At 36.3% G+C, this 15214-nt stretch overlaps 1 protein-coding gene across 11 annotated transcripts in view; it reads right to left on the reverse strand.

Moving 5' to 3' along the window:
- PTPN4 (protein tyrosine phosphatase, non-receptor type 4) overlaps positions 1–15214 on the reverse strand; it is a 206652-nt gene that overhangs the window by 166790 nt on the left and 24648 nt on the right. For 8 of the 11 annotated variants that reach the window (XM_023762515.1, XM_014464397.2, XM_014464400.2 and 5 more), the window contains 2 exons: positions 9810–9964; positions 890–997 (listed from right to left, as the gene is read on the reverse strand). In XM_023762515.1, the coding sequence (XP_023618283.1) occupies positions 890–997; positions 9810–9964 (263 nt within the window). Of the gene's footprint in view, positions 1–889; positions 998–9809; positions 9965–14899; positions 15053–15214 lie in introns of all 11 variants that reach the window. The other 3 variants (XM_023762509.1, XM_023762512.1, XM_023762513.1) reach the window with 1 other exon arrangement.

Genomic DNA, 15214 nt, shown 5'->3' on the forward strand with positions numbered 1-15214 from the left:
GTCACTCTTTTGTACTAGTCAAAAGGATATCATATTCTTTTGTAAAAGACCTCACTGAATAACAAAATACATTTACAAAAAATTCATAATTTCTGTTATTCAACTCGTGCTATTTTCTATTTCTATGATGTGATCTTTCCAATACAAAGAATCATGATTGCAATTACTGAGGAATTAGTAACAATCTAATAAACAATACTGCCCAAGAACTATAGAGCTCTGACATTTAATCTCTACCTCATTTGTGAGGGCCTCCATTGAGTCTTCCTACTTGGAAAATTTACACAAACAGCTCACCACAAATGCCACAAAAAACTAATTTCATCTTAATGCAGGCTAATGATACATTAATATTTTAAAATATTTTACTTTAATATTTTAGTATTAAATTAATATTTTAATCTTTAGACCAATTTTCTCTCTTTAAGTCAAGAAGCATGAATTAGATTTACTTCTTAGTTGTCTGAGACACATAAATAAACTGGCACTAGATATACAGACTGACTTGTAATTTGAAAAAACTTTACAGAAATAACTACAGACTAATTCATCAAGAAAATGAGGAACAAAGGCAAAGAATTACCTCTAATTATTCAAATTAATATTTTTTTGTCTTTCTTGCTTCTGAGTTAAAAAATTTTTATTAAATGTATTGGGCTGACATTGGTTAATAAAATTATACAGGTTTCAAGTGTACCATTCTGTAATACATCATCTGTATACTGCATTCTGTTAACCAGCCAAAGTCAAGTCTCCTTCTATCACATCACCACAGTCAAACTAAATTTTTTAAAAACTCACTAAAACAGTGAACATTATAAATCAGAAAAAAACTTATTATGACAGAGAAAAATTAAAATTAAAATGAGAGAAAACAGCTTAAACTTACTGGGTTATCTGTGGAATCATCAGCCAACTGTAAACCAAAATAGTCACGCTCAGTCAAATCAAGATGTTTGAAGACTATATCCAACAGAACTTGTCCTTGATCATGTTTCTAGAAGAAAAATAAAAGGAAATCAATACCGATAGCCTATAAACACTTTCAGATTTTTAACCTGTTGGACTTTTCTCTTATTAAATTGGCAGCTGTTCCCATCCAATGACTATTGAGAATAGAGACTTCACAGGTTACAGAGTACTTAAAAAACTGTCTAACTTTAGGCAAACTAATTCAAAGACTATATAATAAATATGAAGCTATAAGGAAAACCTTTCATTAAAAATGCGTCTGCTTTCAGGACAGTATGATATTTTTGTAATTTTATATTGTTGCCACATTAGTCAATTGCCTTATTGTTTTTTCTTACATTTAAATTGACTGGAAAATAACATATTTGATTAAATACTATTTAAAATTTGTGTGACTAAAATAATTAATGCCAGTCTGGCCGGCATGGTTCATGGTTGAGTGCCGACCTACAAACCAGGAGTTCAAGGTTCGATTCCCAGTCAGGTATATGCTTGGGTTGCGGGCTCAATCCCCAGTGTGGGGTGTGCAGGTGGCAGTCGAGCAATGATTCTTTCTTATCACTGATGTTTCTATCTCCCTCTCCCTCTCTCTCTGAAATCAATAAAGATATATTTAAAAAATAAATAAGTAAATAAATAAATATTTGATTTATTGAATAAGTGGATGATAAAATGGCCTACAGAATAAATTTTAAAGTTTAGATGGTTTTTAATTTCTTTGTAGGCTTTACTAGTCCTATAGTTTTTTACTTCACAAGAAGACCAGTTAGGGAAGGAGTCTCTAAAGCACAAGGGACAGTACATCTGCAAAGAAACTACCTTACTGCAAACAGTTTCTCTAAAGATAATGAGACTATCTCTAACAAAACGTATTTAGGCTTATCACTAGAACTTTAAGGAGTCACAACAGAAGGCAAAACTGAGATTCTTACTCTTGTTGGCAAGCCAAATACAAATAATATGAACAACACTATTCCAACGAACTAAACAACCTAGAGAAAATGGACATATTCCTAGAAAAATACGACCTTCCAAAACCCAATCAAGAAGAATAAAAAAATCTCAACAGGCCTATAACTAAGGAGGAAATTGAAGCAGTTATCAAAAAAAACTCCCAGCAAACAAAAGCCCGGAGCCAGATGGCTTCACAGGGGAGTTTTACCAAACCGAAGATGAACTAAAACTTATCCTTCTCAGACTAGTCCAAAAAATTCAAGAGGAAGGCACACTTCCAAGCTCTTTCTATGAAACCAGCATTACCCTAATCCCAAAACCAGATAAAGACACTACAAAGAAGGAGAACTACAGGTCAATATTTCTGATGAACATAGATGCTAAAATCCTCAACAAAATCCTAGCAAATCGGATCCAGCATTACATTAGAAAGATCACATACCATGACCAAGTGGGATTTATTCCAGGGATGCAAGGCTGATACAATATCCACAAATCAATAAACGTGATACATCACATAAACAAATTGAGAGACAAAAATCACATAATCCTATCAATTGATGCAGAAGAGGCATTTGACAAAATCCAACACCCTTTCCTGATAAAAACTCTCAGCAAAGTAGGACTAGAGGGATCATACCTCAACATAATAAATGTCTTATATGACAAACCTAGAGCCAGCATCATACTCAATAGGCAAGAACTGAAACCATTTCCCCTAAGAACAGGAACAAGACAGGGATGCCCACTTTCACCACTTCTGTTTGACATAGTACTGGAAGTGCTAGCCATAGTGATCAGATAAGAAGAAGAAATAAAAGGCATCCAAATTGAAAAAGAAAAAGTAAAACTGTCATTATTTGCAGATGACATGATATTGTACATAGAAAACCCTAAAGACTCCATCAAAAAACTAGACTTAATAAATGAATTTGACAATGTAGCAGGATACAAAATTAACACCCAGAAATCTATGGCTTTTTTATACACCAATAATGAACTCACAGAAACAGAAACTAAAAAAAAAAAAATCCCATTTACCATTGCAACAGAAATATTAAGATACCTAGGAATAAATTTAACCAAGGAGGTAAAGGACCTGTACTCAGAAAATTACAGGACGCTGAAAAAAGAGATAGAGGAAGACATAAACAAATGGAAGAATATACCGTGTTCATGGATTGGTAGAATCAACACCATTAAAATGTCCATACTACCTAAAGCGATCTATAGATTCAATGCAATCCCTATTAAAATACCAACAGCATACTTCAAAGACCTAGAACAAACTCTCCAAAAATTCATCTGGAATAAAAAAAGACCCCAAATAGCTGCAGCGATCCTGAGAAAGAAGAACAAAGTTGGAGGGATCACAATAACAGATATCAAGCTATGCTACAAAACCAGTGTTCTCAAAACTGCCTGGTACTGGCACAAGAACAGACATATAGATCAATGAATCAGAACAGACAACTCAGAAATCGACCCAAGCCATTAGGCGCAATTAATATTTGACAAAGGAGGCAAGAACATACAATGGAGTCAAGACAGTCTCTTCAATAAATGGGGTTGGGAAAATTGGACAGATGCAAAAAAAATGAAACTAGAACACCAACTTACACCATACACAAAAATAAACTCAAAATGGATAAAGGACTTAAACGTAAGAAAGGAAACCATAAAAATATTAGAGGAATCCACAGGCAGCAAAATCTCAGACATATGCTGAAGCAATATCTTCACCGATACAGCTCCTAGGGCAATGGAAACTAAAGAGAAAATAAACAAATGGGACATCAATATAAAAAGCTTCTGCACAGCAAAAGAAACCATCCACAAAACAACAAGAAAGCCCACTGCATGGGAGAACATATTTGCCAATGTTATCTCTGATAAGGGTTTAATCTCCAAAATCTACAGGGAACTCATACAACTTATCAAAAAGAAGATAAACAATCCTGTTGTCAAACAAAGAATGGGCAAATGACCTAAATAGATAATTTTTAAAAGAGGACATATAGAAGGCTGAGAGACATATGAAAACATGCTCCAAGTAACTAATCATCCGAGAGATGCAAATCAAAACAACAATGAGGTACCACCTCACACCTGTCAGAATGACTATCATCAACAAATCAACAAATGACAAGTGCTACTCTACATTACCCACACAATATCCATCACACACTGCTAAGTTAGTAGATATGTGAAATTGAAAAAGTGACTGAAATCAAGAGACAAAGCAGTCAAAAGAGTAATCTACATATTGGTTTTAGTATATAAGGACTTCAAAATAACTATGATTAAGATATTAAAGACAATAGAAGAATAGAGAAAATGGATTAAAATATGGAATATTTCAAAGGAGTTAGAATCTATAAAAGTGATCATAAAGACATTTCTAGAACTAGAACAAAAATATAATATGGAATTGGTTTAACAGCAGAATAAGAAAAAAACCCAGAATTACCTCAAAGACAACATTAATAGCTGTTAAAAACAAAGAGAAATTAAAAACAAAAAATAGAATATACATTAGATATGATGAGGTACAGTGAAACAGTCTAGCATATATTAAATTATAGTCCAGAAGTAGAGAAAATGGGTTAAAAGCAATATTTGAATCATTAAAGGATAATAAGCTTAAACATTTTATAAAATATTAACCAAGAGATTCAAGCTCAATGAATATGGAGCATGATGTGCACACATGCGCGCACACACACACACACACACACACACACCACATTTTAAGTATATTACAGGCACGTGACTAAAAATCAAAGATAGCCCTAACCGGTTTGGCTCAGGATAGAGCAGTGATGGCGAACCTTTTGAGCTCGGCGTCTCAGCATTTTGAAAAACCCTAACTTAACTCTGGTGCCATGTCACATATAGAAATTTTTTGATATTTGCAACCATAGTAAAACAAAGACTTACATTTTTTATATTTATTTTATATATTTAAATGCCATTTAACAAAGAAAAATCAACCAAAAAAATTAGTTCGCATGTCACCTCTGACACGCGTGTCATAGGTTCGCCATCACTGGGATAGAGCATCGGCCTGCTGACTGAATGGTCCCAGGTTCGATTCCGGTCAAGGGCATATACCTTGGTTGCGGGCACATCCCCAATAGGGAGTGTGCAGGAGGCAGCTGATTGATTTTTCTCTCTCATCGATGTTTCTAACTCTCTATTCCTCTCCCTTTCTCTCTGTAAAAAATCAATAAAATATATTTTTTAAAAAAATAAAAAATAAATAAAAATCAAAGAGAAAGAGAAAAATATTAAAAACAGACAAAGGAAGAAAGGACACATCTCTTGTCCTTCAGGAGAACAATAAGAATGAAAGATGACTTCTCAAGAGAAACTATGAAAGTCAATAAAATGGTACCGTTAAACTACTAAAGAAAAAAATATCAACATAGATTCTATACTCAGCAAAAATACCCACCAAAACATGAAAAGTAATTAAAGACATTTTCAGACAAACAAAAAACTGAATCTGTTGTTAACAGATCTTATTTCAAAGAATAATAAAACAATTTCTTTAGAATGAAGGAAAATTATTCTAGATGAAAGCATGGGATGTAAGAAATGAATAGCTACAGAAAGTATATATATAAAGGTAAATATAATAGACTATTAACTGTTTGAAGCAATAATAATGTCTTGTAGGGTTTATAACATATGAGGGGTATGGGAAAAATACTTAAGAATAGAAAAAAAGTAGAAGGCAAGTAAATGGATTTAAACTGCTTTAAGGCTTTTGCAATTGGGGAGGAACGTGGTAGAAGTACTAAATAAAGGTAGACTTTTGTAAGTCAGGACACATTTTGTCATTTCTAAAGTAATCACTAAAAGTATAATACAGTATTCAGTTTCTTCAAAAAACTAAAAATAGAACACCCATTTGACCCAGTGATCCCACTTCTAGGAATATATCCCAAGAAACTAGAAATACTAATCAGAAAGGATATATGCACCCCTATGTTCATAGCAACACAATTTACCATAGCTAAGATTTGGAAACAGCCTAAGTGCCCATTAGCAAATGAGTGGATTAAAAAACTGTGGTACATCTACACAATGGAATACTATGCTGTGGTAAAAAAGAAGGAATTCTTACCATTTGCAACAGTATGGACGGAACTGGAGAGCATCATGTTAAACGAAATAAGCCAGTCAGAGAAAGATAAATATCACATGATCTCACTCATTTGTGGAATATAATGAACAACATAAACTGATGAACAAAAACAGATCCAGAGACAGAGAAACATCGATTAGAACATCAAACCTCAGAGGGAAGGTGGGGAAGGGTGAGGGTAAGGGGGTGAGATCAACCAAAGGACTTATATGCAAGTATATAGGCCTAACCAATGGACACAGACAACAGGGGGGTGAGGGCATGAGTAGGGGTGGAGGGGGCGTAAAATGGGAGGATAAGGACACATATGTAATACCTTAATCAATAAAGAAAAAAAAAGATTAACCAAGGGGGACTAATAAAGGAGAAAAAATGGAGGAAGAAACAGAGGAACATGAAGAAATATTCTTTAGTGAGTGAAGTATTCAATGCCTTAATATGGTGGTGGTTCCACAGATGTATACATGTATAAACATTCACTGAATTGCACGCTGAAGATTTCTGCACTGCACCATGTAACATATATTGTATCTATAATAATAAAAGCATAACATGCTATTAGACCAGATGACCTTCCAGATGAAGCTGGTGCTGCGAGGAAGCTCCAAGTCCGGGTCCTGGGTGCCAGAGGGAAGCCGGTGCCGGCAGCCGGGGAAAGGAAGGCCTACTCTTGCACGAATTTTGTGCAACAGGCCTCTAGTATATTATAATAAACAAACAAAAAAAGTCTATATATACCTTCCAGAGTAGAGAGACTAAGCTACAGAATCTTTCTAAATAGAATCCAATATATTTCTCAAAAATGTAATGGCTTATAGCTATTTTCTGAAAAATTTTCCATAATGTATACTAGGCACTCAATACTTGTTATTAAATAAAGTATATGAATAACTATACTCTTATTTAATTTACTGTACTGGGTTTTAAAACAGTACATGAAAATATCATATATACATATAAAACAATTAACAGATTGCTATTTTGTAGAATTTTAGTAATATTCTTCTAAGAAAGTATTTCTGGACCTAGAGAATAGATCAATTGGATCACAAGCAATAGAAGAAGAATCAACTTTTCTGAATGCATATGAGTCAGATACAATAAATAGGCACTTCACAAATATTCTCATTTGATTCTAAGCATCCTATGCAAGGCCGGTATTATTCTCTCTTAACAAATGAAAAATCTGAAGCACAGAAAGGTACAATAGCTTTATTAGAATAACAGAACTAGTAAGTCTTCAAAATAAACACTTAGAAATTCATCACTGGATAATTGTTGAGGAAATTGTTCAAGAGAAGTAAATGTCATTATTAGTAACAGACTTATATATGACAAATATGATACAAACCTAACAGCTATACATGTCTATCATATACTACAATGTTTGAATTTTCACACACTATGAAAATTGGCAAATTATCATGTCTGTTTGCACTCAAGATGATTAGTTCCATTTTAACATCTGATTTTACTCAAAAAATCTTGGTAAAGATTAAATTCTCCTTCAGGTCAGACACTGAAAATCAATCTAAGAGATATCAAAGCTAAATGAGGCAGGCTGGACAGAGATGTTTGCCTAAGACACACTAAAAAAACAGTAAAGGCAGTAATCAAAGCCAGTTTGTATAACAGCCCCTTCTGTGACCAAGAGATCCCCCCCTCTCACTTTCCTCTTCCTATTGCCAATCTCTGTAAGAACTAGAGATTTGCTCTCTGAAGTAAATGAGCCAGTAATATTCTAGATTCAGGGACATCAGGTACAGTTGATTACTTTCTATTGTACATGGAAAATCTACATAGTAAGCAAAAGCCTACATATCAAGAGTTGAGACCTCTTCAGCCCCTTTCTCTCATTCAGCTCTACAAACTACAGGCATATAATTGAAGGATTTCTCGCTAGGGGAAAAAGTATTGAACTAACAAAATATTACTATATAACTTCTTTGTTTATTGACAGGATGATAGGAAGTATGTAGGAAGAGAGGTATAAGAGATCTAAATTCTCATCCTCCAATGTCAATACATAATATGAACAACAACAAAAAGAATAACCAAAGCAGACAAAACCAGAAATAATATAAGCATGTTTCTTAGACTTACGGTAACAAATATTAGAGAAAAACTAAATGTGTTGAGTGTGGTTACTTCTAAGAAGTAACAGGGTAAGACCTGCTAGTTTTTGTTATAACACTCAACAGAACTATTTGGTTTTTAAAATGGTATACATGAATAAACCAATAAATGTACAAACAAAAACTTCTGGGTGAATCGAGTGACATCCACAAATAATAGTGTTTTAAAAGGCATTAACACATCAAATTTAAGTAGGGCTAAAGTAATACTTAATAAATAATCCTTGATAAAACAGTAAAGTGTTGAAAATAAGAGGTCCTAACAGATCTTGCATATACAACACAAACGTACATGGTCCTGGCTCTGCCATCAACTTGGCAAGTAACCTAATGACTCTAAATCTATTTTCTCATATGTGAAATAAAGTCAATGGAACAATAACCAGGAAAAAAAATCCCCCCAAATTCTATCTTCCTTTACAAATATGACTGTAGAATGAGTCCAAGTAAATTAACTTTCATTTAGCTAAATCCATCATCCTTATACTCCTTTGGCTTCCCATCTCAATATGCATCCACCAGGTAACCCCCCGTTTATAATTCTATTTGTACTATTGATTTGGTTAACAAGTACTTCAACAAATGAAAAAAGGAGAAGATTCAACCTACTAAATATTCATCAACCCCAAGTTGTTTCACTGTTAATAACTGGAACAGGCTAGTTTCCCCCAATTCTTCCTTGTCACACAGGCTACTGCTATTATTTTCATAAAGTTAAATTTTGGGGTGTGATAATGATACTGTGGTAATTCATGAGGCTCTTAGGATGCTGAAATACTTACAGACAAAATGAACCACTTTTAGAAAATAAAGACAGAAAAAGAAAAGGAAAGGAAATGTACAACAAAATGTTAAGAACAGGTTAAAGGATATATGGGTATTCATTATACTCTTTCATCTTTTCTTTTGGCTTGAAATTTTTTAAACAAAAAGCAGGAATGCACCCATATATATATCAAGACATACACAAGAATATTCACCAGCACATTACTGATAAGAGACCAAAGTGGAAACAATCCAAATAAACACCAACAATAAATTTGACAAGTAAATGGTAATAAATCAATGGACAAGTAAATTACAGTATATTCATATTACAACGAGTACTATAATACAGCAATGAAAATGACCAACTACTGTTAACACACCACATGGGTGAAACTCACAAATAATGTTGAGCAAATTAAGCTATACACAAATAAGATGACAAATTATTTGTTGAATAAATATTCCAGACAAGACTCAGATAATATCAGGGCTATTATTTATCTCTGTTTAGCAAAGGTTTTATTCACAGACAGTACAAGATTAAAATGAAAATGTATAAGTTATTTAGGAGAATAAATTCCTTTCAGGCACATTTATAAAAACTACCTACATACTATTGATCTGCTCCACTAATTAATCATAATGCACTGCTGATTTGTCAACTTTTTTAAAGACCTAGTTTGAATCAGAACTTGTACTTGATAGTTACAAACCTGCACTACAATGACTGTTCTTCATTGAATAAGAGTTTCAACCTTTACTATAATTAACCAATTTTAATTATAACCAGATATTATTTTTAAAAGAGAGCGATATAAAATACTTACACTAACTTTGAAAACTTGTACAGTGTTATCCAGAAGAAGAATGTTGCAATCCACCTCTGTATGCTGTCTGTCTCGGGCCAACTCTGATGCTCGTACATTGTAGGTTCTGCCAGCAGGCAAACGGAAACGTGAGGTCATTACTGTCCACACAAGGTCTAAATTGGGGGAAAAAAAAACAATCACTGAATAAAACAGTTCAAGATTCAGAGTAGTTTATTTAAAACACAAATTTACTATGTATTTTTCAATTACCACTTAGGTAAAAAGCAGTTATAAATTTTAAAACAAGCAGATAAGAATTTGTAAGTATAAAAGAAGATACCATACATATAGTTCATTATCTAAACTAAAATTACAACCTACCTAGAAAAAGGTTTATTTTTAACTGTTCCACTGAGAAAACAGAAATATTGTTCAGGGAATAATATTCCAATTCAAAACATATAAATTTAGTAGTCAAAAGAGGGAAGGAGAATTTGCTTCAGGAAGTTGAATAGTATTCATTGATGCAAGTATTAAAAACACTGCAAAGTGGCAACAGGAGGGGAGATTATTTTTTTTAAATATATTTTTATTGATTTTTTACAGAGAGGAAGGGAGAAGGATAGAGAGTTAGAAACATCGACGAGTGAGAAACATAGATCAGCCGCCTCCTGCACGCCCCCCCACTGGGGATGTGCCCACAGCCAAGGTACATGCCCTTGAGCGGAATCGAACCTGGGACCCTTGAGTACGCAGTCCGACGCTCTATCCACTGAGCCAAACCAGTTAGGGTGGAGGGAAGATTATTTAACTCTGATGGGCTCCTCCCTTTATTAAGCCTGTAAGACTAAAAGGAAACATGAAGTTGTGTGTTTTTTTAAATACAATGCCCTTCATTTTAACTATCCTCAAATTCAAACTAATTATAATAGGATTACTCTTATTCTTTTTTTTTAATTAAATCTTTATTGTTCAAATTATTACAGTTGTTCCTTTTTTCCCCCCATAGCTCCCCTCCACCCAGTTCCCACCCCACCCTCTGCCCTTACCTGCCCCCCCCACTGTCCTCATCCATAGGTGTATTTTTGTCCAGTCTCTTCCCGCACCCCCACCGCTTCCCCCCCGCCAAGAATAGTCAGTCCACTCCCTTTCTATGCCCCTGATTCTATTATATTCACCAGTTTATTCTGTTCATCAGATTATTTATTCACTTGATTTTTAGATTCACTTGTTGATAGATGTGTATTTGTTGTTCATAATTTGTATCTTTACCTTTTTCTTCTTCTTCCTCTTCTTAAAGGATACCTTTCAGCATTTCATATAATATTGGTTTGGTGGTGATGAACTCCTTTAGCTTTGTCTTATCTGTGAAGCTCTTTATCTGACCTTCAATTCTGAATGATAGCTTTGCTGGGTAAAGTAATCTTGGTTGTAGGTTCTTGGTATTCATCACTTTGAATATTTCTTGCCACTCCCTTCTGGCCTGCATAGTTTCTGTTGAGAAATCAGCTGACAGTCATATGGGTACTCCCTTGTAGGTAACTGACTTTTTTTCTCTTGCTGCTTTTAAGATTCTCTCTTTGTCTTTTGCTCTTGGCATTTTAATTATGATGTATCTTGGTGTGGTCCTCTTTGGATTCCTTTTGTTTGGGGGTCTATGCGCTTCCTGGACTTGTAAGTTTATTTCTTTCACCAGGTAGGGGAAGTTTTCTGTCATTATTTCATCAAATAGGTTTTCAATATCTTGCTCTTTCTCTTATTCTGGTACGCTTGAAGTTGTCCCAGGGGCTCCTTACACTATCTTCATATTTTTGGATTCTTTTTTTCTTTTTGCTTTTCGGTTGAGGGTTTTTTTTGCTTCTTTGTATTTCAAATCTTTGACTTGATTCTTGCGATCCTCTAGTCTGCTGTTGGATATCTGTATATTATCCTTTATTTCAGTCAGTGTATGCTTAATTCCTAGTTGGTCCTTTTTCATATCCTCGAGGGTCTCACTAGATTTATTGAGGGTCTCACTAAATTTATCGGCGGTTTCTAGAAAATTCTTGAAAAACCTTAGAAGTATGGTTTTGAACTCTATATCTAGTAGTTTGATTTCCTCCATTTCTGTCATTTGTGACCTGTTTCTTTGTCTCTGCATTTTTTATGCTTCCTTGTGTTGACAGAGTGGCTTTCTGTGCTAGGTGTCCTATAGGGCACAGTGGCTCAGCCTCCCCAATTACCTGAGGTGGACACTCTTGGTGCACCTCTTTGTGAGTCTTTTTGTAGTTAAGCCTTGATTGTTGTAGGTATCACTGGGAGGAATTGACCTCCAGGCCAACTGGCTGTGAGAATCAGCTGTGTCTGCAGTGGGAGAACTTCTGTGCTGGAGACACCCTTCTGGGGCAAAACTTGCTTCAGTGGGGCTCACTGAGTCTGCCCCCTGACTGTGTCCCTTATGGGTCTGAGGAGTTGTAATCTGGATGGTCCCACTTTGACCACTGGGTACACTGGCTCTTGGATCTCTAAGGAGGTGCTAATTTAGCCTCTGCCTGAGGCTACCCAGAAGGAGCTACGGAGAGATCTGCAGATTCCTCTTCTTTGGGGTTTGGAGGTGCCCAGGTGAGGCCCAGCTGTGAAGCAATGCAAGCTGCTGTGGGGCCTTGGGCCTTCTTTTGGAAGTTCTGGGTCTCTCTGACCCAGCTGCAGTTTGTTAGGTAATTTTCAGATTGCAAAGGGCCAGGCCTTTCATATGCAAAAGCCTCTGCGCACAGCTTGGGTGGGGCGGGGTCTCAGGGGATTAACAAGGTGGAGCAAGCAGCTATGGCTGCTCCTCAGTCCTACCCTAAGAGGGTCAGCGTCAGTGTCAGTGTCCCGGTAATCGCTGCAAGCACCTCTGAGAGAAAGCCGCCCTGGAGTTCCGACCGATGCCAGACAGTCCAGTTTCTCCCCATATGAGTCTGGGTCCCCAGAGACTTGCCCAGAACTGGAGTTCAGAGCAGTCGGGAGCTTGAGACTCCCTCCCGATTGAAAAAGACAACCGCGACCTCAGTTGCCAGCCCTTTCGGTGTGCGCCTCCATACCTCTGCACTTTACTTCTGCACCTCCTCTGAGTCTCAGTGTGCTTTTCTCTTTCCTTCTAGTTGTAGAATTTCCACTCAGCCAGCCTTCCTGTGGTTCTGGATGATGTCCGTTTTGTCTTTTAGTTGTATTTTTGAAGTTGTTGTGCGAGGCAGCAATTTCTGGTGTTTACCTATGCCGCCATCTTGGTTTTCTCAGATTACTCTTATTCTTAACACAAAAACAAAAACTTAAGACTACAGATCTTTGCATCTCAACTTGTAACCTAAGAGGGAAAAAGTATATTCCTACAGAAGAACAGGTATCACACCGATATAAGCAGCATTTGATATTACAAAACAATGAAGATGTAGCTTCAAAGTTTGAAAGAAAATTACAGTAAACCCTCAATTTTACAGACTTTGATTTAACAGACTTTGTATTTAATGGACAAAATTTCCGGTCTGTATGTCATATGTGAAAATTAACACCCAATTAACCAAGCTTTGCTTATAAGTAACTTAACAGGTTTTCTTGTTATTTTTAACAAATTTTAGCAAATAGGCCATATGTTGGGAAAAACACTAGTAATTTCAATGACATAAATAAATATCAGATATCTACAATTATAGCTTACATACTTAAAGTGTCACCGCTGGTAAACAATGTTCGGTGAATGATTACACCACATTTCCCATGGTAATTGGTTCTGTTGTCCCATGGCGTGACGTTCTGCAGCAGTTTTAATGCATGCCAGCTGGCTGATGTCCTCATATGTGTTAAGCCATACCCCAGCCATGTGCCCCAGTCCTGTGCATTTGTTTACTTGTGGTGACTGGTGAATGCCCGTATTTACTATACCTATTCAGTATAAATTTAAAATTACTGTAACACATATAGAAAGCTTTTGTATGAAATTAAAATTTTCATACATACATAATTTTAATTACACAAACATGTCTACATAAGCAAAAATAGGTAAACTAATTTGTCAATTTTTTAACATATGCTTTTGGAAAACCTACTTAATTATATAACAGACACCCACTTGCCTGAATTAGTCTGTTATATCGAGTCTTTACTGTATTTGAAACACAGAAGCATATACCCCCAAAATTAGAATTTGTATTGTGGACCCTCGGAAAGAAGACATCTACTAAGAAGGGCTCCTGGTGGTTAACTGGGCTCAAACTTAAAAACAACAACAAAGACAAAAACAGAGCCCAGAGCTCAGCAGCGATTTCTACACAGGGACGACTCACACAAACTGCACTTCAGGGAGAATCCTGCACTAAACTCCCTGCCTCTGTACTGAACTGCCTGCCTGCAGTGTGTTTCTGCCACCTAAGCCAACCCTTACAAAGGAGTTCCGGGAATCCTATTTAACCAAAAGGACTAAGGCTTTCCCCATCCAATCAAACCTGCACAGCTGCAACCATCCAGAGTAGCTCTATTCTGACCAATCAGGACAATGTCTTTTGGACCAATCAAACTTTGAATATTTGGAAACCTGTTGTGAAAGAGAACATACCAACCAATCAGGGACCAGGGACAGGGACTTCTGTCCATATAAGCCAGCTCCCCTCTGGCTCTGAGAGCATACTTTCCCTTTCTTTCCACCAAAGACTGCAGTTCCCCAGCTGAGCTGAAACACCGAAGATGTCTCACCAGAACAGAGCAGAGCACACCAAAGCAAGCCAAAGCAGACAGGCAGGAAGCAGAGCAGATCAGTGAGGAGCAGAGTTGAGCTATCTAGCCAGAGAAAGGCCTGGCCCCAGGGATGGCTAGTCCTAGGGCTGCTTCACAGCCATGCTGTATCACAACTGAGCTGTTCCAGTCAGGCTGCTGTCACAGCCATGCTGTATAAAAATTGAACTGTTTTGCACTGAATAGTGTACTTCTTCACCACATTCCAAATTGGGGATTCCTTTTGGCGTTGCAATGGAGTCAATGACCATTGTTTAACAATGTGAAAGAATAAAGCTAAAGACATTTTCCAACATTCAAGGATTCGAAGTTTAAAATCCATAAGCTGGAGAGACAGGCACATATGAAGAGTCACAACTTACCAGAGTAGAGACACACAAGCAGAAACTGCCATAGGAGCCAATGCATGAGTAGTAGGAAAGCCTGAACTGTAACTGATGAATTGCTGGAGACTCAATGTGGACAATTCTTAAGAGTTGGGCTGGCCGGAGTGGCTCAGTTGATTGAGCATCATCCTGTGTACCGAAAGGTTACCGGTTAGATTCCCGGTCAGGGCACATACCTGGGTTGTGGGTTTCATCCTGTTTGGGAGTATATGAAAGGCAATCCATCAATGTTTCTCTCTCTCCCTTCCTCTCTTTAAAGCATGTCCTCGGGTGAGGATTAAAAATAATAAT

The sequence above is a fragment of the Myotis lucifugus genome, unplaced genomic scaffold, assembly GCF_000147115.1.
Source record: "Myotis lucifugus unplaced genomic scaffold, Myoluc2.0 scaffold_247, whole genome shotgun sequence".
NCBI classification, from domain to species: domain Eukaryota; kingdom Metazoa; phylum Chordata; class Mammalia; order Chiroptera; family Vespertilionidae; genus Myotis; species Myotis lucifugus.